This window comes from Bos indicus, chromosome 8, assembly GCF_029378745.1.
Source record: "Bos indicus isolate NIAB-ARS_2022 breed Sahiwal x Tharparkar chromosome 8, NIAB-ARS_B.indTharparkar_mat_pri_1.0, whole genome shotgun sequence".
Classification (NCBI taxonomy): Eukaryota; Metazoa; Chordata; class Mammalia; order Artiodactyla; family Bovidae; genus Bos; species Bos indicus.
This window is the reverse complement of record NC_091767.1, coordinates 83189327-83213344: the sequence shown is the minus strand read 5'-3', so window position 1 is coordinate 83213344 and position 24018 is coordinate 83189327. Positions and strand designations below refer to the sequence as shown.

At 37.1% G+C, this 24018-nt stretch overlaps 1 protein-coding gene across 16 annotated transcripts in view; it reads left to right on the top strand.

The window, feature by feature from the left end:
- CDC14B (cell division cycle 14B) overlaps positions 1–24018 on the top strand; it is a 161527-nt gene that overhangs the window by 61798 nt on the left and 75711 nt on the right. For 13 of the 16 annotated variants that reach the window (XR_011568158.1, XM_070795106.1, XM_070795102.1 and 10 more), the window contains 4 exons: positions 8793–8883; positions 9435–9510; positions 11583–11675; positions 23632–23708. Coding sequence is in view for 15 of the 16 variants with exons in the window: in XM_070795106.1 (XP_070651207.1) it covers positions 8793–8883; positions 9435–9510; positions 11583–11675; positions 23632–23708 (337 nt within the window). In the remaining variant the exon portion in view is untranslated. Of the gene's footprint in view, positions 1–3432; positions 7475–8792; positions 8884–9434; positions 9511–11582; positions 11676–23631; positions 23709–24018 lie in introns of those variants that run through there. The other 3 variants (XM_070795105.1, XM_019966554.2, XM_070795109.1) reach the window with 3 other exon arrangements.

Genomic DNA, 24018 nt, shown 5'->3' with positions numbered 1-24018 from the left:
TGTTGAGTTTTAAGCCAGCTTTTTCCACTCTCTTCTTTCACTTTCAAGAGGCTTTTTAGGTCCTCTTCACTTTCTGTCATTAAAGTGGTATCTGCATATCTAAAGTTGTTGATATTTCTTCCAGTAATTTTGATTCCAACTTCTGATTCATCCAGCCTGGCATTTTGCATAATGTTCTCTGCATATAAGTTAAATAAGCAGGGTGACAATATACAGCCTTGACGTACTCCTTTCCCAATTTGGAACCAGTCCATTGTTCCATGTCCAGTTCTAACTGTTGCTTCTTGTCCTGCATACAGGTTTCTCAGGAGGCAGGTAAGGTGGTCTAGTATTCCCATCTCATTAAGAATATTCCACAGTTTGTTGTGATTCACACAGTCAAAGGCTTTAGCATAGTCAATGAAGCAGAAGTAGATGTTTCTTTGGAACTCTCTTGCTTTTTCAGTGATCCAGTGGATGTTGGCTATTTGATCTCTGGTTCCTCTGCCTTTTCTAAATGCAGCTTGTACATATGGATGTTCTCGGTTCATGCACTGCTGAAGCCTAGCTTGCAGGATTTTGAGCATAATCTTGATGGCATGTGTGCAATTGTACAGTAATTTGAACATTCTTTGGCATTGCTTTTCTTTGGGATTGGAATGAAAACTGACCTTTTCCAGTCCTTTGGCCACTGCTGAGTTTTCTGAATTTGCTGGCATAATGCGTGCGACACTTTAACAGCATCATCTTTTAGGATTTGACATATCTCAGCTAGAATTCCATCACCTTCAATAGCTTTGTTCATAGTAATGCTTCCTAAGGCCCACTTGACTTCACACTCCAGGATATCTTGCTATAGGCGAATGACCACACCACTGTGGTTATCTGGGTCATTAAGAGCTTTTTTGTAGAGTTCTGTGTATTCTTGCCACCTTTCTTAATCTCTTCTGCTTCTATGAGGAGCTTGCCATATTTGTCCTTTATTGTGCCTATCTTTGCATGAACTGTTCCCTTGGTATCTCCAGTTTCCTTGAGGAGATCTCTAGTCTTTCCCATCCTATTGTTTTCCTCTATTTCTTTGCATTATTCACTTCAGAAGGCTTTCTTATCTCTCCTTGCTATTCTCTGGAACTCTGCATTCAGTTGGGAATATCTTTCCCTTTCTCCTTTGCCTTTTGCTTCTCTTCTTTTCTCAGCTATTTGTAAGCCCTCCTCAGACAAGCACTTTGCCTTTTTGCATTTCTTTTTCTTGGGGATAGTTTTGGTCACTACCCCCTGTACAATGTTACGAACCTCCATCCATAGTTTCAGACACTCTGTCTACCAGATCTAATCCCTTGAATCTGTGCCATCACCTCCACTGTATAATCATAAGAGATTTTATTTAGGTCATACCTAAATGGCCTAGTGGTTCTCCTTTCTTCAATTTGAGCCTGAATTTTGCTGATGAGCTGAGCTACAGTCAGCTCCAGGTGCTGTTTTTGTTGACTGTATAAAGCTTCTCCATCTTCAGCTGCAAAGACTGTAATCTATCTGATTTTGGTACTGACTATCTGGTGATGTCCATAAGTAGAGTCTTTGCTGGTGTTATTGGAAGGGAATGTTTGCTATGACCAGTGTGTTCTCTTGGCAAAACTTTGTTAGAATTTGCCCTACTTCATTCTGTACTCCAAGACGAAACTTGCCTATTATTCCGGGTATCTCTTGACTTCCTAGTTTTGCATTCCAGTCCCCCATGATGAAAAGGACATCTTTTCTTAGTGTTAGTTCTATGAGGTCTTGTAGGTCTTCATAGAATTGTTCAGCTTCAGCTTCTTCAGCATTAGTGGTTGGGGCATAAACTCAGATTACTGTGATGTTGAATGGTTTGCCTTAGAAATGAAATGAGATCATTCTGTCATTTTTGAGATTGCAACCAAGTACTGCATTTTGGACTTTTTTTATTGACTATGAGGGCTACTCCATTTCTTCTAAGGGATTATTGCCCAGAGTAGTACATATAATGGTCATCTGAATTAAATTTGCCTATCCTTATCCATTTTAGTTCACTGATTCCTAAAATCTCAATGTTCACTCTTGCCATCTCCTGTATGACCGGTTTACCTTGATTCATGAATCTAACAGTACATACAACCAATTGTCACTACAGCATGTGTTGAGCATTCTTACTTTTACCATGGCTTCTCAGGCGGTACAGTGCTAAAGAATCTGCCTGCCAATGCAAGATACTTGGGTTTGATCCCTGGGGTGGGAAGATCTGCTGGAGTAGGAAATGGCAACCCACTGTAGTATTCTTGCCTGGAAAATTCCATGGACAGAGGAGACAGGCCACAGTCCATGGGGTCCCAAAGAGTCAGACATGACTCAGTGACTGAGTGTACACACACTGTTACTATTGATCTTCAAAGCCACCTGTGTCATAAGTGAAGTTTCTATGTTTATGGGGTCTGTTACTGAGCTCTTATGTATAACAGATAGAGATCTAGTATATGTGTCAGTTCTACACGGCTAAATTATTGCAAGTTTTAATATTTGGTAGGGCAAAGGCCCCTTTATGTTTGTTTTCAAATTGGTCTCAGTTCTTCTTGGCCTTATGGTCTTGTAGATTAATTTTAGGATCAGCTTGTTAAGTCTTGTGAAAAGTTCTGTTGAGATTTTGATAAGAATGCATTTAGTTTGAATGAAATTACCATCTTTGTGATAGTGAATCTTCCCAATAAAAACCTGCTTTTATCTTTCCTATATTCGTAAGTGACCATGCACTTATATTTTTTATTAGTTATTACAAGTAGTACACAGAAAAACTTTCTAAAAACTACTAATCATGTAAATCCAGAAAGTTTGCAAACGTTTATTTATTCTAATAGTTTGTCTACAGATTCTTTTGTATTTTCTAGGCAGACAGTCATGTATAAATAAGTACCGTTTTGTTTCTAAGTCTTCCCTCATTTCTTTTTATCTTGGCATCAGTGAGCACTTCCAGTTATTACATTATTAAACAGAAGTCATGGTAGTAGAAATTTTCATCTTGGTTTTCATTTTAGGGAGATACTTATGAAGTTAAGGCATGAATTGTGGTATTTCCCTAAGGTATCTGGAAGATAACTTTGATCAGTTTAAAAATATTCTCTTTTAGTCTCATTGTATAAAGTATTAATTTGGAATGAGTTGATTTTAATTACTTCTTCTGTGGGTTTCTTCCATAATCTAGTCATGATGTGTTGGACTTTTTAATGTTGAGCCACTGGTAAGATTAAATTTAATATGCTATTGGCTATTTGTATTTCTTTTCTTAATTGTTTATAGCCTTTATAGAATTTTATTTTCTATTGGGTTTTTATATTGTTTTACAGATTTTATCATTGTGATGATTATTATATATTTTCTGCAAGTTTCTGGTTTTTTTTTTCTTTATACCTTGAGTTTTGTGTCATGCTTAAAAGTCCCATTTAAATTATAAAATTAGTTGGTATAATTTTTTATAGTTATCTGACAGCTTTTAAAAACTTACTTCATTTGGTCTTTGTTTTATACGTCAGATTGGTACCTTGTTTTCTTTTCATACTTACAGACATTTGTCCATTACTGAGTAAGGCCTTCTTTGTGACTGATTTTTCTCATATACTAGGTTTTCATATTTGCCTGGGTTCACGTTTCTATGTTGCTGTGCTAAAATCTTACTGTTTTAATTATTCTTGCTTTATATTAAGGCAAGTCTCTGAGGCAGGAGTTTAAAAATTTCAGGCTTCAGGCAAAAAGCCTGTGTTAAGATCTTGATTCTGTTACTTTACAAGTTTGTGACTTTGCTCAGGTTAGTTATTTTGCTTCTTTAGGTTAGGTTTCCTTTCCTGAAAAATACTGATAGTAGTAGTAGCATTTGCTTTATATTAATGAGCTTATTAATGTAATACCTGGCACTAAACTCTCAATAATTGTTAGTTGCCATTGTTTTATGAACATTTCTTCCTATGCTCCTCTTGGTTACTCCTCATCTCGAGGAACAAGGGGCTAATGACAGATGTGAGTGATGGCTATTAGCCCTCTCTGAGGGACAATCACTGTTCAGGTGGAGCCTGTTCTTTCTTATTCCCAGGAGATGTGAATTCTCCCTTCTGCTTCTCTGACAGTGAGCTCACTGAGGGCAGACTTCACTACCCCATAGGGAAGACTTGCACTCTCCAGTCCCTCTGCCAGGACTTGTGAAGTCAGTCCGGTTCCAGGGGGAAAACAGAATGGGTGGGAAGCTTATTGTATTTAGAGTTCTTTTCATCATTTCTACTAAAAAGTAGATACTGTGTTATCATTGCCACCTGACTACTACATATATTTCTCAATTGGTTTAGAATATAACTCTCTGTATTTTATGATTAACTGTGCTTCCCTGGTAGCTCAGACAGTAAAGAATCTGCCTGCAATGCAGGAGACCTGGGTTTGATCCCTGTATTGGGAAGATCTCCTGAAGAAGGGCATGGCTACCCAGTCCAGTATTCTTGCCTGGAGAATTCCACAGACTGAGGAGACTGGTGGGCTACAGTCCACGGGGTCTCAAAGAGTCAGACATGACTGAGCGACTAACACTTTTCATCCCAATAGCTAGTTGTTATGTAGGAAAATATTATTAACTTAACAAATACTTACTAAAGGAAGAGGTAGTAAACTAGAGACCCATTACCCATATCAGAACTATAGACAAATTTGGCACAAGGATGGATTTTGAATGTTCTTGTCAATATTTAAAAACCATGAGATTTAATATACTTCTACTGTATCTTTTCTGTCAAAGAAGCAGGAGTGGTAACTATGTGACAGAGTGTAGGGCAAGACAGTTTACCACTTCAGTACTTCAGTTTTGTTTTTTGACTACAAACACATTAAAGGGAGGACACATGGGTTTACAATAGGATAGTAAGTTTAATCATGAACTTTTAATCAAAATGTTTTAAAGAGACCTATTTTCCAGCTCCAGTTTTCTAATAAAGAGCTCTCATCCCCGCACTCTGGCCTCTATTGTAGTTTATCACAATATGACTCTAGAATAACAATTTGAGAATATCTTGTGCACAGGTAATTGGACATAAGAAAATCAGTGATTCTTCCTCATCCTGTAATATATAAAATATTTCCTTTGGGAACTGAATTTCAGGTTTGGACTTGGAGGGAAAATCTCTCCCCATTTCTATGTAGCTCCTTCCGGTTTTATTTGGGTTTGTTAAAAGAAACTGGATTTCAAGAGATGGTAGCACTAACCAGTTCTGTTGTTTATAAGTGTGCAAAGGATATTTTCTAGATTGTCTTATGCTGGAGAAGGAAATGGCACCCCACTCCAGTACTCTTGCCTGGAAAATCCCATGGACAGAGGAGCCTGGTAGGCTGCAGTCCATGGGGTCGCTAAGAGTCGGATACAACTGAGCGACTTCACTTTCACTTTTCACTTTCATGCACTGGAGAAGGAAATGGCAACCCACTCCAGTGTTCTTGCTTGGAGAATCCCAGGGACGGGGGAGCCTAGTGGGCTGCCCTCTATGGGGTCGCACAGTCGGACACGACTGAAGCGACTTAGCAGCAGCAGCAGCAGCATACTGTGTTTACTGAATGTTTTGTGTCTTAATGAAGTCAGCTTTGGAAGAACACTTTTAGCCAGCAAGTTCACTTTTCAAAAGCTTCATAATTTTGAATAGGTAATATATGCTACAAAATTCAAAAGTTAATAAAACGAATAAATCTTTTTTACCATAACTTCCCTAACTACAGATAGTTTCCCCCTATAAAGGCAAACACCAGGTTTTTTTGTGTTTCCTTCCAGAGATATGCAAGATTTCATATACAGTCATATACATATGTGTTTTAAATGTGCACCTATAAATCATCCAGCCTGTAAACACCTGTAAAGATGTCCCTCTTGGCAGTTTTGCCAGTGTTCAGTTTTCAGCCTTGGAAATTTCTGCCAAATTGCCTTTTGTTGCCCTTCATGGAGGTTGTCACAGTTTGCATTCTTACCCGCAGACCATGAGCGCCTGTTTCCCTACCTCACCAACACAGTGCTTATCAAATTCCTTCGATTTTTGCCAGTCTGAAGGAAAAGTAGTACCGTATAGTTTAAATTTTATTTTTATTATTTTGCCCTAAGATAAAATTGAAGTTGGGTGTGTTCTTGAGATGGATTTAAAATATTTTTCCAGTTTATGTCGTGAATTTGTATTTATTGCCATGAAGACTATTTTTAAAATGTTTATCAGTTTAACAGATTCTCGTAGCTTATATTTTCATTTAGAAAGATATTCTTCATTAAAAAATAATTCAGTGTTTTGTTTTTTACACATAAAAACATCTGGTCTGTCTGGAAGTTTAGAATAAGGTTAGGAGATAATGCAGGTTTACTTTTAAGGCAAAAATGTATATATTGTGATATACAACGTGTCTATTCGATTGAGATGACAAAAGTGTAATTCTTAGGAAAGAGTAGTTACTGTATTGCTTGTTCGTTTTAAGGGAGAGTCATTGCAAACATTTTTCACGGATTATTAAAGTAACTCTTTTCTGTAGGAATCCTAGAATACAGAAGGAAATAAAAATCCCCCATAATCCCACTACCATATTATATATAACAAAATTAGGACCGTATTCATACTGCAACTTACTTTTGTTTTCACTGGAGACTAACATAGGTTTAGAAAATTCTTAAATTGTCATTTAGCATCGCGTCAGAATTCCTGTTTTTCAACCATCCAAATACTTTTCTGAGGAGAAATCTAAGGCCTTTAAAGGAAGGAATGATAACCTCTGCTTCAGGCGTACCTTTAAATTTTGAACAGTTTTGAAAAGGCCCCTTTAAAAGGAGACACCAGCACTCAGGCGAGCCACTCAGCGAGTCTCCACCCCAGAGTGGAGGGAGCTCCAAGCCCGCGGGGTTGTCGAGGCGCCGACCTCTCCTGCGGCCTGCTGTAGCGTCCCCTGGTGGCGGCGGCGAAGACGGCCGAGCACAAGGAGGGGGTCAGATCCACTGGCAAGCCCTTCTCTTCCGAGAAATCCTTTTAATCGGTTTGGGAGCCGCTTTCTTAACCAGGCCCGCGTTTGCCTCTGTGACCTTCTGCTGCACCTCCCGACTTTGAGTAGAGACTTGCGGCGCTGGAGGGGCCTGGCGCTGCAGATGACCGACCGCCGAGTGGCCCCGAGGCGGGGCGAAACTCAGCCCGGGCGGCTGGGGCTGGTTTCCGCACCCGTCCCTCACCACCGCGTCTGGGGCGTTTGTGAAGTTTTGAACTTCCGGGGTTGGTTCTCCTGAGCTTGCGGTAGGGTGGCCGGCTGAGGGGCGTCGCTGTGCCGAGTGTTTGGGCGCGGCCCTTTAAACTTTTTTGCTTTTTAAACTTCGGGGGTGTGGTCGCGGCCCTCCTCTCCCCCGCCGCCCGGTACTTCCCCTCTGCCCCGCCTTCCAGATGCTGTGGAGTCATGAGCCGGGAGGGTGCAGGGACCCCTTTGGTGGCCGAGGTGATCAGAGGTGAGTGCGGAGGGTGCGCCTCTGGGACACCCCCTATTTAGAGGGCATCGGACAGTGCCCAGGGGTCGAGGAGCCCCCACTGCTGCTCAAGACGCGCCTTTAAACTTTGGGACCAGGGCCGAAGCTGTCTCACGGGCGTGGGTGGCCTCCCGGGACTCCTAGTGCTCAGACGTGGACCTGCTTTGGGGGTGAATCCGCACCGACGTGTGCACTTGGGACCTTTGTGTCTTACACCGTGGCTCGTAGGCTCTCCACCTCGGAGCGAACTCCCTGGTCGCTGTGCATGGGGATCAAGGGTCATTTGTGGTTGGAAGGAGTAAGCTCTGTCATCTGTTTGAGTGTTTGTGGTTGTAAGACGTTTTAGTTGACGCATTCACAGGAAAAATATAGCAGTTGTGTGCACTGAATTGTAGGCAAAAATTGCTTAAATACTATTTGGGGAAAGGATGCCAGCTGGCATCTGTTGTTTCTTACTATTTTAAGGGTTGTACTTGATTTTGCCATAATTTGAATGTAAGTATTCTACTAGCAGTACTATTAGTATTACTACTACTAGTTATTGTGGCATACTGCTTCCCCAAGGATTTTTGGGCAACTCTTTTTGGGGTGGGGTGGGAAAGGAAGGGTGGAGCCTCCTAGCATTCTTGCTAAACCTCACAACAGCCTAACTTCATTTATGCAATGCAGGTTCATCTCATACTCATCATACAGAAAACTTTCATTGCCTCTGTTATAATGGTAATTTGTCTGATTGTAAAAATCACTACAGAAGTAGTGGTTCCGGATCAAAAAAAGTGACCCCCAAGAACACTGGATAAACAGGATTTGTTTTGTGTTCTGTAGCCGTAAACATTAATTTTGAGGCAATTTTGAGAGCGTTGTCTTTCTGCTTAAAACATAGCTTCTTATTGAAATAACTTTTTAGGATGTCTTGAAAATATAGCGAAACATAGGGAGAATCATCAAGGCTGGTGGTCTAGCCGTGAAATGCCTGCTGCCTTGCTGAAATTTTTTAATCTAGAGTAGCTAACGTTTTGCAATGAGAGGTTCATCCAAAAATTGAGTCGTATCACTATGTGAAAAGTCGCTGACAGCTCTTGAAATTAATATTGAAGGCAACTTCTCCTTCTTAAAAATTGCTTATTTATTATTACCCACCAAAATAGAACATTTTGAAGTTACTCACTGATACCCTTACCATAGGTAAAACATGCATGGAAAAGGAATTTTTTTACTTCATCTGAAAAGAGTTGCATCATGATATATGAAACGTTCTTAATAATGTGAAGGAAGGAACATTACAATTTTTCCATTTCAGATCGCCTTTGTTTTGCCATTCTCTTCAGCAGACCAAAGAGTTCATCAAATGTACATTATTTCAGCATAGATAATGAACTTGAATATGAAAAGTAAGTATTGCTTTTTAAAAGATTGTTAGTAACTTTTTTTTATTGTGAAAAATCTAAAGGTATGTTTATAAAATTGGAACATTGCAAATCTGTTGATTGTTAGTTGCAGGATGCTGATTTTAATCCTTGGTCATAAAATAGATCCTTAGGAGGGGAAAAATCAAAAAGTGAAAGAATTCTCCTAAGTTTAACAATTTACATTTGAAATTCTAATAGCTTACAGTATAATGAAATATAAACTAGTGTACTAAGTAAGATAATTTTGCCAGTGGAAAAATGTGTGGAAAAATAGCCTTTTTTATTTAGAAAGTATTTTCATGTATTATTTGAGGTTAGATTTAAAGGTGTTGTAGCACTTATCATGTTATTTAACAGTCATCTTTTTACCAAAGTATTTCTTCTATTAGTAAGGCAATAACGTTTAAGTTATATGACCTATAATAATTTGGTGTGTACTTTCTTGCTTTATTTTGATCTCATACCTACAAAAAGGCAGTTATATTCAGAGCATCTGGAACACACATACACATTTTTGTGTTTCATTTTTGCAGCTTCTACGCAGATTTTGGACCACTCAATCTAGCAATGGTTTACAGATACTGCTGCAAGATAAATAAGAAATTAAAGGTAAAGTACTTTTTACTGAGGTTTCACTTAAATAATCATGATTAGCCTGATCTTGTGGGAAGGAGGGGGAATCTATTTTTTAAAAGGCAATGTCATGTTTTTTCACTACAGTGGTGTTTGGGACATACATGTGGTTTATTGTTTTATGAAGTCATAGTATATCTGTTTTTCTAGAGTTTTGATGGAATGGTTTAAGTTTGGGTCATTTGATTCTGATTTGGATTGGTGATGTTTAGATACTTGAAAAGCCAAAGTGGAAGTTGTTAATAAAGTGAATCTCTTATTGTCTGAGTTAATAGAACTGAAACCTAACAAGAGAAGCTTTCCTTCCTTTGGTCATTGTTCTTTCTCCCTTCACTGTGGTAGGGAATGTTAGGAGACTAAGAGAAATCAGTTCATCTTACTTTATTGTATCTTGAATCTCTCATATTTTACTACTTGTGACTCTTTACTTGACCCTTTACACATATGATTAAGGAGTAGGGAAACAGGAGCAAACAGCATATATTTAAGAGTATCACTAAATTATAAGAGTGTATTGTTGGTTTGAACTTAGACCTTATTCATTTATTTTTTAAAAAACTTTGAATTATTAGTTATATAAAACAAAAAGTTTATATACTGCTAGCAATTCCAAGAGTCACTATAAATTCTCAAGTAGAAATACTGGATTTGGGGGCGGGTACTCTTTAAAAACAAGTTTATTCAGTTGATTATTTATTAGACTACTACACAGAAATAAAACTCATTGTCAACTAAAAATTATATTACATTGAAAATTAATTAGTGAGTAAGGCAGATATTTTCTCCCTTGAACATCAGACTTAAAATTACACATTAGAAATATTTGGCCATCCAAGGGATTGGGGGCAGGAGGAAAAGGGGACGACAGAGGATGAGATGGCTGGATGGCATCACCGACTCGATGGACTTGAGTTTGAGTGAACTCCGGGAGTTGGTGATGGACAGGGAGGCCTGGCGTGCTGCCATTCATGGGGTCGCAAAGAGTCGGACATGACTGAGTGGCTGAACTGAACTGAAGGACTTTTATCCTTCGGGTCAATGAAGATTATATTCATCCTTTTTTCAAAATTAAAAAATCATTAATATTCACTAGAACAACTTGTAGCGTATTGACCATCCAACCTGATTGAAACTTTGATTCCTGTTCAATTAATAGTGATAAAAAATGTGTTGAATTTATAGTAAGAGTGTCTTATGCTGCTTGAGGGCTGGTTGGGTTGTTGTTGTTTTTTTAAATCAACTTGTGTCTCTTACTCTGTGTAAACAACTAAAGGAAAATTCATCATGTACACGTTCATCATTGAAATACCCAAAACACTGGCTCACAGAAGTGAAGAAATACTGTGCTTATTCAGCTGAATATATCCTATTTCTTACCCTTAATTGAAACATTTCAACTCAAGTTAGTGAAGTACATGTAAAGAAGTACTAACAAATCATGTTGTTCCTTTGGTTTTACTTTCTATATCCTTTTTATTTTTAACTTAATCAAGAACAGAACATTCTAGCAACACCCCAGGAACAGCCCATTTTCTCTCTCCTGGTTATCTCTGTACCACCCTCCTCACTCCACTCCTCCCTACCCCATTCACTATCCTGATTTCTAACAGAGTGAATTATTTTACCTATTTTTGTACCCTTTTAATTTAAAGGTTTCAGAAATAGATTTTTTTAAAAATCAGACAATAGGGAAAGGAAAAACGATCTCTTTTACTACCTTTTCCAGCTTTTATGTATTCTTTCAGAGATAGTCTATACTTTCAAAGTGTATCTGTGTGTATCTCCTCCTTTTAAAAAAATTGAAGTGTGGTTGATTTATGATATATTAATTTCAGGTGTCTCCTCTCCCACTCTTCAATTATACATTTGTTCTATTCCAAGAGTATGTCTTTTATGGGAATGTACATAGTATTTTTGAGTATCAATTTAAAAAGTCTTTCTGAATGCTTCAACATTGTGAGATCCAGAATTTATTTTAATCACAAAATAAAGTTTTTGAAAACTTGAAATTAGAAAGGAAATACTAGCAACTGTTTATCTTTATGCAGTCCATTACAATGATGAGGAAGAAAATTATACATTTTACTGGCCCTGATCAGAGAAAACAAGCAAATGCTGCTTTCCTTGTTGGATGTTATATGGTAAGTATTTAACTACTTTTCTAATATTTTAGTGAAATCATGTACAACAGTGGTATTTGTAGTTGGCGTTTTGATATTACTTTTTTCTAAGAGATCTTGATTTCTTGCCGGAAAGAATATCTTTTGCTTTATAAAAATTGACCAAGTGGGAAAGTCTATGGAGAGGATAAGGGGTATATGGGAGACGTCTGTAACTTCTACTCAGTTTTGCTGTTCTGAACCTGAAACTGCTTTTTTTTAAAGTCTATTTTTAAAAAAAGATCAACTACCATGAATACCTTTTTAAGTGTTATGGCACTTAAATTTAGAAAATAATGACCCAAAGCTGTGTTTCTATTAAGTCATGATACATGTAGTAAAGTTATGAAAGTAGAGTCAAGATTTCGATTGATTTATAAAAACAAAACCAAAATACATAAAAAGTGTATCACATGTGGTTAGAGTTCTTTATAATTTGAGTACAGGCAATATTTCCCCAACTGAGGTATGATTCTGAACATGTCAAAGCATATAGCAGGACATGGCATGTCAATATTGTAGGAAAATGGGTAACATACTGTGTAGATTATACACAGCATTGAGTGGGTGGTCTGTTTAGGTCATTGGAAGACTATTTTGGCATAGCCAGTATTTCATGACTTACGAATTTCATTTATGTGTAAATGTCATGGAAAGTATTTGGTTATTTAGAGTCAGGTTTTGTGTAGTACTTTCATTCATCTCTAGGAGTACCTAAGTAACAGATTTTCCTAAATAAGCCAAGAGGTCCTTCTTGCAGTGGTGGTCTTCATGTTTTTGGCGGTGTGGAACCTAGCTGCTCTACCAAGTGGGGGAAAATATCGAGTAGTTATTCTAGATAAAAAAAGGGTTGGTGCTGGAGTTCTTGGGGTAAGTTGTTTCTTCCCCCAGGTTGCTTCTGTCATGCTTTCACTTAAAACTGTTTTTCTGACATGTAGTTTGAAAATTTGGAATTTACAGTGATTAGACCAAAAAGTTCATGGTACTTGGTGAAATTGCACCTCAAAATAGTTGGATAGTTTTCTTTTCTATGTTTATGGTGGGGGTTTGTGTTTGTTTATGTTCACAAAAGTAATCGAGAGAAGTGATTCTGAGATAACTAAGTTTTATTATCATCTCTGAATGTATGAAACACAGACTTTAGATTATGTTTCTTAAAATTTGTTTTTTTTTTTCAAGCTTACCCAGATAAGGACTTATACTTTTTGGCTTTTGTCATCTTCCCTGATGTTTATTGTACTTAGCAGCAAAACTCCTGAGGGGGCAGTGCTGGTAGGAGGCTATGCAGGATCCCAAGAGAAAGAGAATGAAGAAGGTAGCTGCTTTAAGTGGGATATTTGGTCCCATTACTTGGCTAGTCAATGGGGAGAGGAGCACCACAGATTAAACTGTGATAACTTTCCAGGAAAAAGGACACAGCCAGAATTCTTGGTGTTCATAAAGTATTAAAGGGAACCCTGAAGAAATGGCTTTTGATGTAACAGTAAAAGTCTTTCTTGCCCAGGAGAAAAATCTGGAATGGCTGAAGTTGTTTCATTTAAGAGAATGTTCTCCTGAGCAGAACACACAGCACTCTCCTGAACTACTTTGGGGTCAGTCCATTGTCTCTCTCTGGTCAGATGAGATGATCTCTAAAATGGTGGGATCTTGAGTAGCCAGATATGATGACTTCAGTGTGAAAGAATCCCTTAGAGGGTAGCTGTGGGTATGGTGGGAACCAAGGGTTGTCTTAGAAATAAAACACTTGATAATTTTATAAATAAGAAATCTCTCGTCTTAAATTTTTTGGGTTTTTTTTTTTTTTTTTTTTAGGTAGTGAAAAAACTCAATACCCATTGGCATATTGATTGAAAATGTGTTGGCATACTGGTTCCCAGTTTGGTGTTAGCCTTTTGACTTTGTTTATGGTTGTATTTTGGCATGTAAAAGTGTATTTTTCTACAGCTAATATGTTTTAGATTTAGAAATCCTTCCAGGGTTTTAGACTCCCAGGTTAGCACTGATTTGACTGGTTAGGAAAGTGCCAGGAAAACAATTACACTTGAGTTCATTCCTCTGTTCAGTTAGAAGCCAGCTTGGCAGGAGGTTTATGGCTCTTGGCTGTAGCAAATGGCTTTGTAGCCATGACTGGCTCGTTCAAGTAGGAGATTGGGGCTATAATGATGCTAGGTGGGGAAACAGGAGAAAAACTTCTAAGAAAAGGAGATTTATTAATAGTAGCAAAGGAGTGTCAATACATAAGTGTGTATACCCCAAGTACGTAAGTAAGTAAGTGGTATAGGTTTGATCTGATTGAAGACTATGGAGTTCTCCAATTAAAGATTTACAGAGATGCATGAAAATTCCTTAAAAATTGACCTTCAGGTCTGATGACCTTTTCCTGAAGTTGTTTGAGGAATTTTGGAGACAATAAGGCTTTTTAATGATTGACTTAGAGGGTGGTGTAGTAACATTAAAGCAAAAAGTCTGGAGGAAGTACAGTCAGGAAGAAGTATTCCAAATGGACTGAATCTGTTTAAAAGGACTGACTGTCTTTTTATTAAACTCTGGGCCTCTGAAAGGAACTATTCTCCCTTCATCCTTGTATACGCAAAAGGACCTAATAGAGGGTGTGAAGAGAGTGAAAGGATAAAGTTAGTAATTCTGTTTATTTTTTACCCTAACAACAGAAGCAGTTAGGCCTTACAAATACTTAAAATACTCAAATACTTAAAATAGGATTGACATGTCTGTATATTTAGTCCTTTTGTCAGATGGTCGGGCACCATGTGTGGTGTAAGAAATAAGAGCAGCTTGACTTTTCAATGTGTTTCTAACTATTAAGTTTATGTGGTCTGGTAAACAGATTTGCCAGATATCTGAAATATTAGATTCTTGGATAACAAATTAGGGTAAAACTAAAAATCTTTTTGTATCACTCACAATAAAAGAGTTGAGGGACATAAAAGATAACTGAGTTTTGTGTGTGGGTTTTTTTTTTTTTTGAGAAAAGGATAATTTAATCCTAGCATTTTACAAAATGATAAGTTTGCTGCCATGTTGTGATAAGTCAGTGGCTGTTTCCTAGCCCGATTTTGGGGTGGTGGTACTTTAACCTGTCATTTCAAGTAAGGATGAAATTCTAAGTGGAAAAGTAAATGCTTTTCAAAACAAATTCACTTTTGTGAGGGCATTTTGAAAATCAAAGTTTGAAACTTTGTCATTTTGTTATAAAAAATGTGTACAAAACCATATTCAGACCCTTGAGAAACTTAGAAAAATTTCTTTTAAAAGATACTTTTATCTTTATAGAAGCAGCGTATGTTCACCAGTATAATTTTATCACATGACTTTTCTTAGTCAGTGATCTGTTCTTTCATTTCAGTACATGTTCCATCATCTGTATACCCAGATTATATTTGTATTTCTCAATTAATCCAAAGTGTCTACACCAATATCTAATTCAGGACCATATATTGCTATGGTTGTTGTGTATTTAAATCTCTCTCACACATGGTCCTTTTTAGCTAACATTGATTTTTTTTTTTTTTTTTAAGAAACCAGACCTAGTTTCTTGTAGAAAGTTCCACCTTTTGAATTTCTCTGGTTTCTTCTTTGTGGTTTGTTGTTGTTGTTGTTCTTTTTTTTTTTTTTTTTTTCTTTGTGGTATTTTTTAAACTTGTTTCTCCATTATTTGCATTTCTTGGGAACTGAAAGTTGTATCAACAGGTTTGCCTTAGTACTATATGTTGTATCAATCAGAAAACATAGAATACCTACATTACCATTAGTGATGCTAAAAATGGCCACTGGATTAAATGCTAACCATCAAATCTCTTCAATACATTGTTTCGTCCTTATGATTTAAGCTTTCTGTGGGGGGTGATTTTGGAACTGTTTGTATATTCAGTTCCCTATCAACCATGCGTCTTGCTGTTTTAAACAATCAAATATGCTTGATTGAATCAATCATTTTACTAGGGTATCAGTATAACATTTTTTAAATTATTCATTCTTCTTTCACTTATTAGCTGTCTTACTTTTATGGGAATTAAGCTTTCCCTCATTCAGTTGGGACTCTTTGGTTACCCTGAAACCAATTTTCTTACCGAGAAGGCAGAATGAATAGCCAGTTCCCTTTAATAACCAGTTTTTGAAGTAAAGTATTACATTAATAGCCACAAAACAAAATTTTAAAACCAGCTTTAACAAGATTTCAATAGGTTTTTAACTCATTTGCTAAATATTTGAAAAATGTGCAGCACTATTCTAGCATCTATCGATTAGCATTTAGGAAATTAGAAATTTACTAACCAAATGTACGTCATTGCTGAACGGGATGAAAAAACGAGTGTAATCATTCCTGCACTTGCATTTACATATCATGGTAAATGATGTATAATGATATATTAAAGGGATTTGATTATTGTTGTTCAGTCACTAAATTGTGTCCAACTCTGTCACCCCATGGACTACAGCTCTCCAGGCTTCCCTGTTCTTCACCAACTCTGAGTCTGCTCAAACTCAAATCTGTTGAGTTGGTGATGCCATCTAACTCACCCTCTGTCTCCCCCTTCTCCTGCCCTCAATCTTTCCCAGCATCAGAGTCTTTTCCAGTGAGTCGGCTCTTCGCATCAGGTGGCCAAAGGATTGGAGCTTCAGCTTCAGTACCAGTCCTCCAGTGAATATTCAGGGTTGATTTCCTTTAGGATTGACTGGTTTGATCTCCTTGCTGTCCAAGGGACTCTCAAGAGTCTTCTCCAGCACAGCAGTTCGAAAGCATCAATTCTTTAGTGCTTGGCCCTCTTATGGTCCAACTGTCACATCTGTCTGTACATGACTACTGAAAAAAAACCATAGGTTTGACTATACGGACGTTTGTTGGCAAAGTGGATACGCTAAGTTTGTCATAGCTTTTCTTCCAAGGAGCAAGTGTCTTTTAATATCATGGCTGCAGTCAGCGTCTGCAGTGATTTTGGAACCCAGGAAAACAAAGTTTGTCACTGTTTCCATTTTTTCCCCCATTTTGGATGCCATGATCTTACTTTTTTGAATGTTGAATTTTAAGCCAGCTTTTTCATTCTCCTCTTTCACCTACATCAAGAGGCTCTTTAGGGATTTGATGGTTAGCACCTAATCCAGTGGCCATTTTTAGCACCAATAGTGGTAATTTAGGTAGTCTCTTTTCTGATGTGATACAACATATACTAATGCACAAGCCTATTGATACAACTTCCAGTTCACAAGAATACAAAGAATGGAGAAACGAATTTTAAAGACTATCTTTTTCAGTTACCACAGCGATTAAAATCAAGAACTGAAATAGCTGAACTTGCACCTAGGCTTTTAAATCAAGATTTTAAAAAATTGAAGTATATCAATCACATTAAAATCTATTAATATTTTAGTGAACACAATTTTTAACATAATTACAGTATATAATGATTCATTTTAGAAATGTCACCTTTTCTATTTAGTTTCTTATGTGCATACTTTATAGTAATAGTGGTATATTATTACACTGGAAGGAATAAACATTGATTTCTAGTTGCAAACAGCTGTTTGGAAGAGACCATTGTAAAGGGTTTAGGGATTTCATTTCAGAAGTTGAAGGATTTAGGTTCAAATTGAGCTAGCTTTTAATTTCAGTCTGGTAGACTATCTGGCACAAAGTAAGCATTTACTAAATGTAATTTTCTTTCTTTTTTTGGTTCTGCCTACCATTATTACACCTTAAATCTGCTTTTTATATTAAAAAACAAAAATGATGCCATTGTATTTTACTGGTTATCAGCTTTGGTTATATCTTACTGTCTCAACATTTATATTTTCCTGCACATATACAGTACTTAGCTCTTCCATAGGTTAAATGTACTTTTGAGAACTTGCCTGGGAAATTAACCGTTGTTTCTAACATTTTCTGTGGTTAAAGCATCCTGAGTGTAAAATAAATGACACAGGCAAACTGTTGGTACATAATTTGCAAGTTTGCCCTCTTGTAATGTTTAATAGATTACTTTGTAGAGCTAATTATGATAACATACGGATTCCCTGTTCAAAATGTCACTCTCTATTATTATATTTTTGTTTTAAGCAATTTTTAAGCCTTCAGAATGGTTTACTTGTAAACATTTATACCAAAAATTGTGATACTGATGAAATTCTAGGAATATATTAATTCAGCCATCTGTGAGTAGAATCCTAAATTTCATTGAATTTGAGATTGCTTCAACATTTGTGATAAGAGCTCAGGGGCTTAATTTGTTATTTAATGATGACCTTTTGAACCTGTCATCCATTTTTTCTTAATGATTTAATTATTTTGAACTCAGAAACTCTATGCTGGGTTAAGGTGGCTGCAAGGTGAAGGGATTAGACAAGAATTTAAAATAAGGCGAGCTGAGGGGAAAGTCTCTGGAACAGTGTGTGTGAATCCAGCTCAACAAACAGCAGTCTAGACAGGGTAACAGAGACTGGGAGACAGAACCAGCTGGGTCTGCCGAAGTGTTTGTAAACACCTATCTCTGGGCAAACACCCTTCCTGGGTATCTGTGAAAGGCAGGGCAAAGTTAGTGTGAGGCGCACCAGAGCCACAGAAGGGGGCCGGCGTGGCACTGTGGTGGAGGAAGCTGGCTGTGTCACCATCGTTCATCACAACTTTACTTCCCTTTTCACCTTGCTGAACCTAACTGATATTTCCGCTCTCTGTGAGACTTGCTAGGGGCTAGCATAGAGTCGGACACGACTGAAGTGACTTAGCAGCAGCAGCATTTATGATGTTTGCAAATCTGTGAGGCTTCTGTGGAATTTTGGACCCCCATTCTTGTTTTAGTACTTGTTTTACCCAGTTTCTTATCTATAAATAAGGATTAAGAGTATGACCCAGGGTAAGCAGTTAACACCAGAAGTTAAAAAGTAATAGCTTGCCAGCTTTAGGTAACCCACAGAGTATTTATAATTAGTAGTTTGTTTTTGCTGATGTTTAAAAATTAGGTGTTTTTATTTTAAAAATTCAGGATTTTTGCTTTGTCTCAAAAAAAAGTCCCTGCTACTCACATAGAATATATCCATTTACCCTTATAGCCAAGGCAAATTCCTACACATTCATTAGTTGTCTGGCCATGGTAGAGATGTGTTTGCTATGTCAAAGTTCCAGTTTCCTTTTATCTAAATTGAACATCATTATACCAACCTACTGTACATACAAATAAAAGTAATTTGAGAGGTTAAAAACCATTGAAATGTAAGGCCATCTGATTTTTTTTTTTTTTTTTTTTTAGGGTGATTTGGGATTTTCTTTTTTTTAACTAGTATTTGTGCAGGAACTGTAACAGTGATTTTCTCTTATTTACTTTTTTAAAATCACATAAATTGCTTATCACAGATAATCTTTTCCTTGTTCAACTTTTTTATTCAGCAGTTGAATCTTTAAACTTGTTTCCAGTTTGCAATGATTTATGAAAATTGTATGTTAATCCGTATAATGATTTTTTAAAAAAAGATCAATCAAGTTCTTGGCATTGGAATGACTGGTCATCTGGCTGATGTGGAAATAATTAAATACAAGAAACGTTGTGACATTTCTCCATGAGGAATAATTGAAAATAGTTTACTGGTTTATTGGGCTGCCACATTTGTTGTTGGAATTTAAATACCCTTTGTTATGATTAACTCAGATGACTTGGTTTTTTAAACTCTGCCAAAGGCTTCTCTAACTATATAGATTAAACTTCAAAATGTTCTGTAGAAGAATAGAAATGAGAAGCACCTGTCTAAACAACTGCACTTTATTGTTTGAGACCTGAACTGTCATGATTAAAACTATAAATGATCAAGTTGTGATCTTTTTGTTTCAGTCCACTAATTTATCCATTGCTACTTGAGCCTCTTCCAGTATTGAAACATAGATCAGCAATCCAAAATCAGAAGTTTTCACAGAGGCTGGTTTAGGTAGATGGTGATTTTTTAAATGGGGGCAGTGGAGGTCCTAGAAATGGCTGCAGTATTGTTCAGCAAAAAATAAAACAACCCAAAAAACCCCCACAGTATACAAAACCATGCTTTTCATGATACATGAACAGCACTACTGACTTCCTAAGTATTTTCTACCCCAATATTTTATTTTTCCGGTGAGATTGCCTTTTGCTGCTTCAGAGACATTGCTTACCCTGGAGAGAGAGAGCAGGTTCTCTTTACTTATGTTTCCTAAGCCATGGGGCTTCCTTACCATTACATTTCTGTACTTGCCACATTAAAAAAAAAAATTAGCCACTTTCAACAAACTGAAATGATCAGTTGGTAATAGTTTATTGCATTACTTACTGTATTATCTCTTGGTACCGTACAGACTATGCCATTACTTAGTGACTTAAAACAACAATTGATATTCTCTCTAACGGTTCCTGTGGGGAATGTATTTGAAAGTGGCTGACTTGGGTGTGTCTGTTTCTGGATTCAGCTGGGCTGCAGTTATCTGAAGGCATGACTGGAGTTAGAGGATCCAGTGCTTAGATGACCCGGTTTACACGCCCGGCAACTAGCAGTGGTTGTTGGCAAAGGCCCTCAGTTCCTTGCCATGTGGGCTGCCCTCACAAATAACGGCTTAATTTACTTCGAATGAGGAGTCCTAAAGAAAGCACGGTAAAGGCCACAACATTTTTATGATCTAGCCTCAGAAGTCACATTCTACCATTAAATCCATCTGAGCCACCATGGAAGCTGGCCACTGTTTACAGAGTGGTGACCTGTTCCTTAAGGGTGAAAATATCAGGAGATGAATATTTTTGGGGCTGTCTTGGAAATTAGCTATTACAGTTGTTTAATATCTCAGCGTTTTCTATTTGGGGATAGCAACGTGCAGTTAGAGTGACCATTCTATATATATAGCTTTTCATGAAAATACACCAAAAGAATTTGATAAGCGTATAACTTCCAAATTGCTGGGAATACAGTGATGCATCATAACATTGGATTGATTTAGAGTTTACTAATTTGAGAATTTAGGTTAATATGGGAGCCATTTTAAGGATTCTTCTCAAGAACAAATTAATGATAATTTTATTTGGGAAGGGCTTTTGACTAGGGAAGTGGGTATAGAATTAAGAATTACAGATTGTTAGAAAACATTTCTTTGATTGTTACATGTTTAGTCCTCTGGGGCTGCTATAACAAAATGCCAGAGGCTGGGGAGGCTTGTAAATAACAGAAGTTTCTTTTTTACAGTTTTGGAGGCTGAGAATCCAAGATGGGGCTGACAGCATAGTCCAGTGTGGGCTCTCACATGGTGGAAAGGCCTGGGGGTCTCTCTGAAGTCCCTTTTATAAGACACTAATCCCATTCTTGAGGGCTTCACTCATGGCTGTCTCAAAGGCCACATCTGCTATTAATACTACTATCACTTTTGGGAAGTTGGGTTTTAAACATGAATTTTAGATAGGACACAAACATTCAGATGATAGCATTGTAAACAAACTTACTCTGAATCTGTAAATTTCCTTCAACTTATCTCGTTGTACCTAAAGTCTGTGTTTAAAAATTTCATCACTAGGAATTTACGTTTTTATTTCCATAGGAAAAAATGTTACATTGTTTTTGGGTTCTTTGAACTGAATTTGTATTCACAATTATTTAATGTATTAGAGGCTGTTTTTGTTGTGAAAGTTAGAAGGAAATAATACCATTGCAATTTTAGTAACTAAAGAAACCAAAGAACTACAGTCTTGAGTTGGAGGAATTATCTTTAACCAGTGCTTAAGGAAAATTTTATATAATTTGAGAGAAGGTTGTATTAGAAATGTATATGTATGCAAATACATAAGTGAATCAAATCTTATTCTTACCCTCATTGACCCCCCAAAAAAGATTTAAAAGACTTTTTTCTTAAAGTAATATGTTAGATAAATATAATATTGACTGTGATTATAGATGATTTTGATTAATTAATTCATGGTAGTTTACAACCTTCTGTGAGTCAGTATTGCTGTTCTTAAAGATTTGTCTGAATCTTGATAAGAAAGCATTCCTTTGTTTTGGGGATTGATTGTTCTTTGTGGCTTTATATGCTGCTATAGATAAATACGTGTTAGAAGAGTCTGTAGAGTTAGTTGATCATAGTTCTGTATTATTTTTAGAGTAAATGGGGTAAAATCATTTTTAGAAACAGGGTAGACATTTCCATTTATGAGTCTTAAAACAAAATTGATAAGATACCATCTGGAACCTGACTAGTTTTAAGATATATCCTTCTCTAAGTTTCAGAGATTCTTGCTGGATTTTTTATTTTTATAATTTTTCTTAATCCAGTGATGTTTTTTTATTTATACCAATGTATTTTATCAATTATTTTAAAGTTTCCTAACTATTATAAGTAGATTTAAGTTCAGCAAATGAAGCATCAAATCAGAGTCCATACATGATTTATGCATGTGGAGTTATGGTGTAACATGAGACTTGGATTCTCACTTCAGAATGTTCACAATTTGGTAGAAGAAACAGCTCGTTTATATAAATCTAAGTAATGGCGATTTTAAAAATTCATAGTTAAATTCTTTTGTGATTTATTTTTACTAGTCAAAATTCAAAGTGTATTTTATCCCAGAGTAAGCTTTAGAATTGAATTGAATTTGGGTGATAATATATGTATGCCACATCTGATGCTTGTGGCCTCTCTCACCCCTTGTCTCTATATATGGGTGGAAAATGCCCTGCTGGAAGACTCTGAGTTGGAAAAAGACGTGCCTTTGGATAGAATGGGGGTCAGAAGTCCTAGGCAAGTTTAACTGGGGCTGTGGTGTGTCTTATTTAAAGGGATACCAGTGGAGCAGGTGAGGAAAAGGAGGAGATAATGAGACTAGTAAAATACTTCTGCAGTACTGGAAATGAGAAAAGCATGGAACAACAGCTATAAACTGAGAGAAAAGACTGCAGACCTGAAATCATATATATGGTCCACAAGTGTCAGGGCAGAAAACAAGATACTTCAGAAATGCAAAGAGGTCCATCGACTGCGGACCTCAAATGCTGAAAAATCTACCTGAAGTATTCTACCAGTTGAAAATTGAAGCATGACGTAGTTCTGAAGATAAAAGAAGCAAATGACAATAGTAAACAAATGAAGTTTTATAGGAAACCTGTACAATATCGTAAATTGTTAAATCTAAATGGATGGAGTTAATCAGCATCTTTGTTCCTCTCATCCGCCTCGCAGTCCCAGTCCCAATCCATCCTCTACTGCCATCTCCACATACTTCTTTACTATCATTTCAGTATTTTAGAAGGGAGGTGAGGTAAAAGCGTGTGTTTAGTCTAACATTTTGATTTATAAAATCTGTTCTTAAAATGCTAATTCTGGGCTTCCCTGATGGCTCAGTGGTAAAGAATCCACTTGGCAATGCAGGAGACATGGGTTCAACCCATGATCCAGGAAGATCCCCAATGCCACAGGAGAAAGTAAACCTGTGTGCCACAACTATTGAGCCTGTGCTCTAGGGCCCGGGAGCCACAAATACTGAGTCCACACGCTGCAAATACTGAAGCCCACTCACCCTGGAGCCTGTGCTCCACAACAGGAAAGGTCACCGCAATAAGAAGCCCGCACACCGCAACTAGAAAGTAGCCCCCAGTCTTCACAACGAGAAAAAAGCCTGAGCATAGCAGTGAAGACCCAGCACAGCCAAAAAAAATTTCTTAATTTTTTAATGCTATACTTCTCTCCACAAAAGGTTGTAAATAGTTGTTGGTCAGGGCTCTTATTGCAAGCAACAGAAACCAGCTATGCCAGCAGATCTAAATAAAAGAGAAATTCACTGAGAGGATACTGAGTGACTCGTAGGATCCTTGGGAAAGCTAGAGAACCAGGCTCAGCTGATTGGCTAAAAATTGTACAAAACTTAGTTCTCAGTGACAGTACTATATCTTCATTTAGAAGTAAATTGCCTTTTTCTTCTCTCTTCAAATGTAGGTTATATATTTGGGGAAAACACCAGAAGACGCATATAGAATATTAATGTTTGGAGATGCAACCTATATTCCTTTCAGGTAAATATAAGAACATTATGGTAGATTCATTTAATCAGGCCCTTGCCAGAAATACTGTGGTATGGTTGTTTCTGAAGAAAGAAAACCTGATAATCATTTTGGGGTGGGTGCAAGTAACACTGTAGATCTAGGTTACTCAACACTGACGCTGTTGACGTTTTGTTGGGGTGGGGGATTGTTGAAGGTACTGTAGGACGTTTCACAGCATCACTGTTAAACCACTAGATGTCAGCAATGCCTTCACCCCCAGAAAGTCAATTATGAAAACCAAAAATGTCTCCAGACACTGCCAGATGTCTGTGGTGGTGGT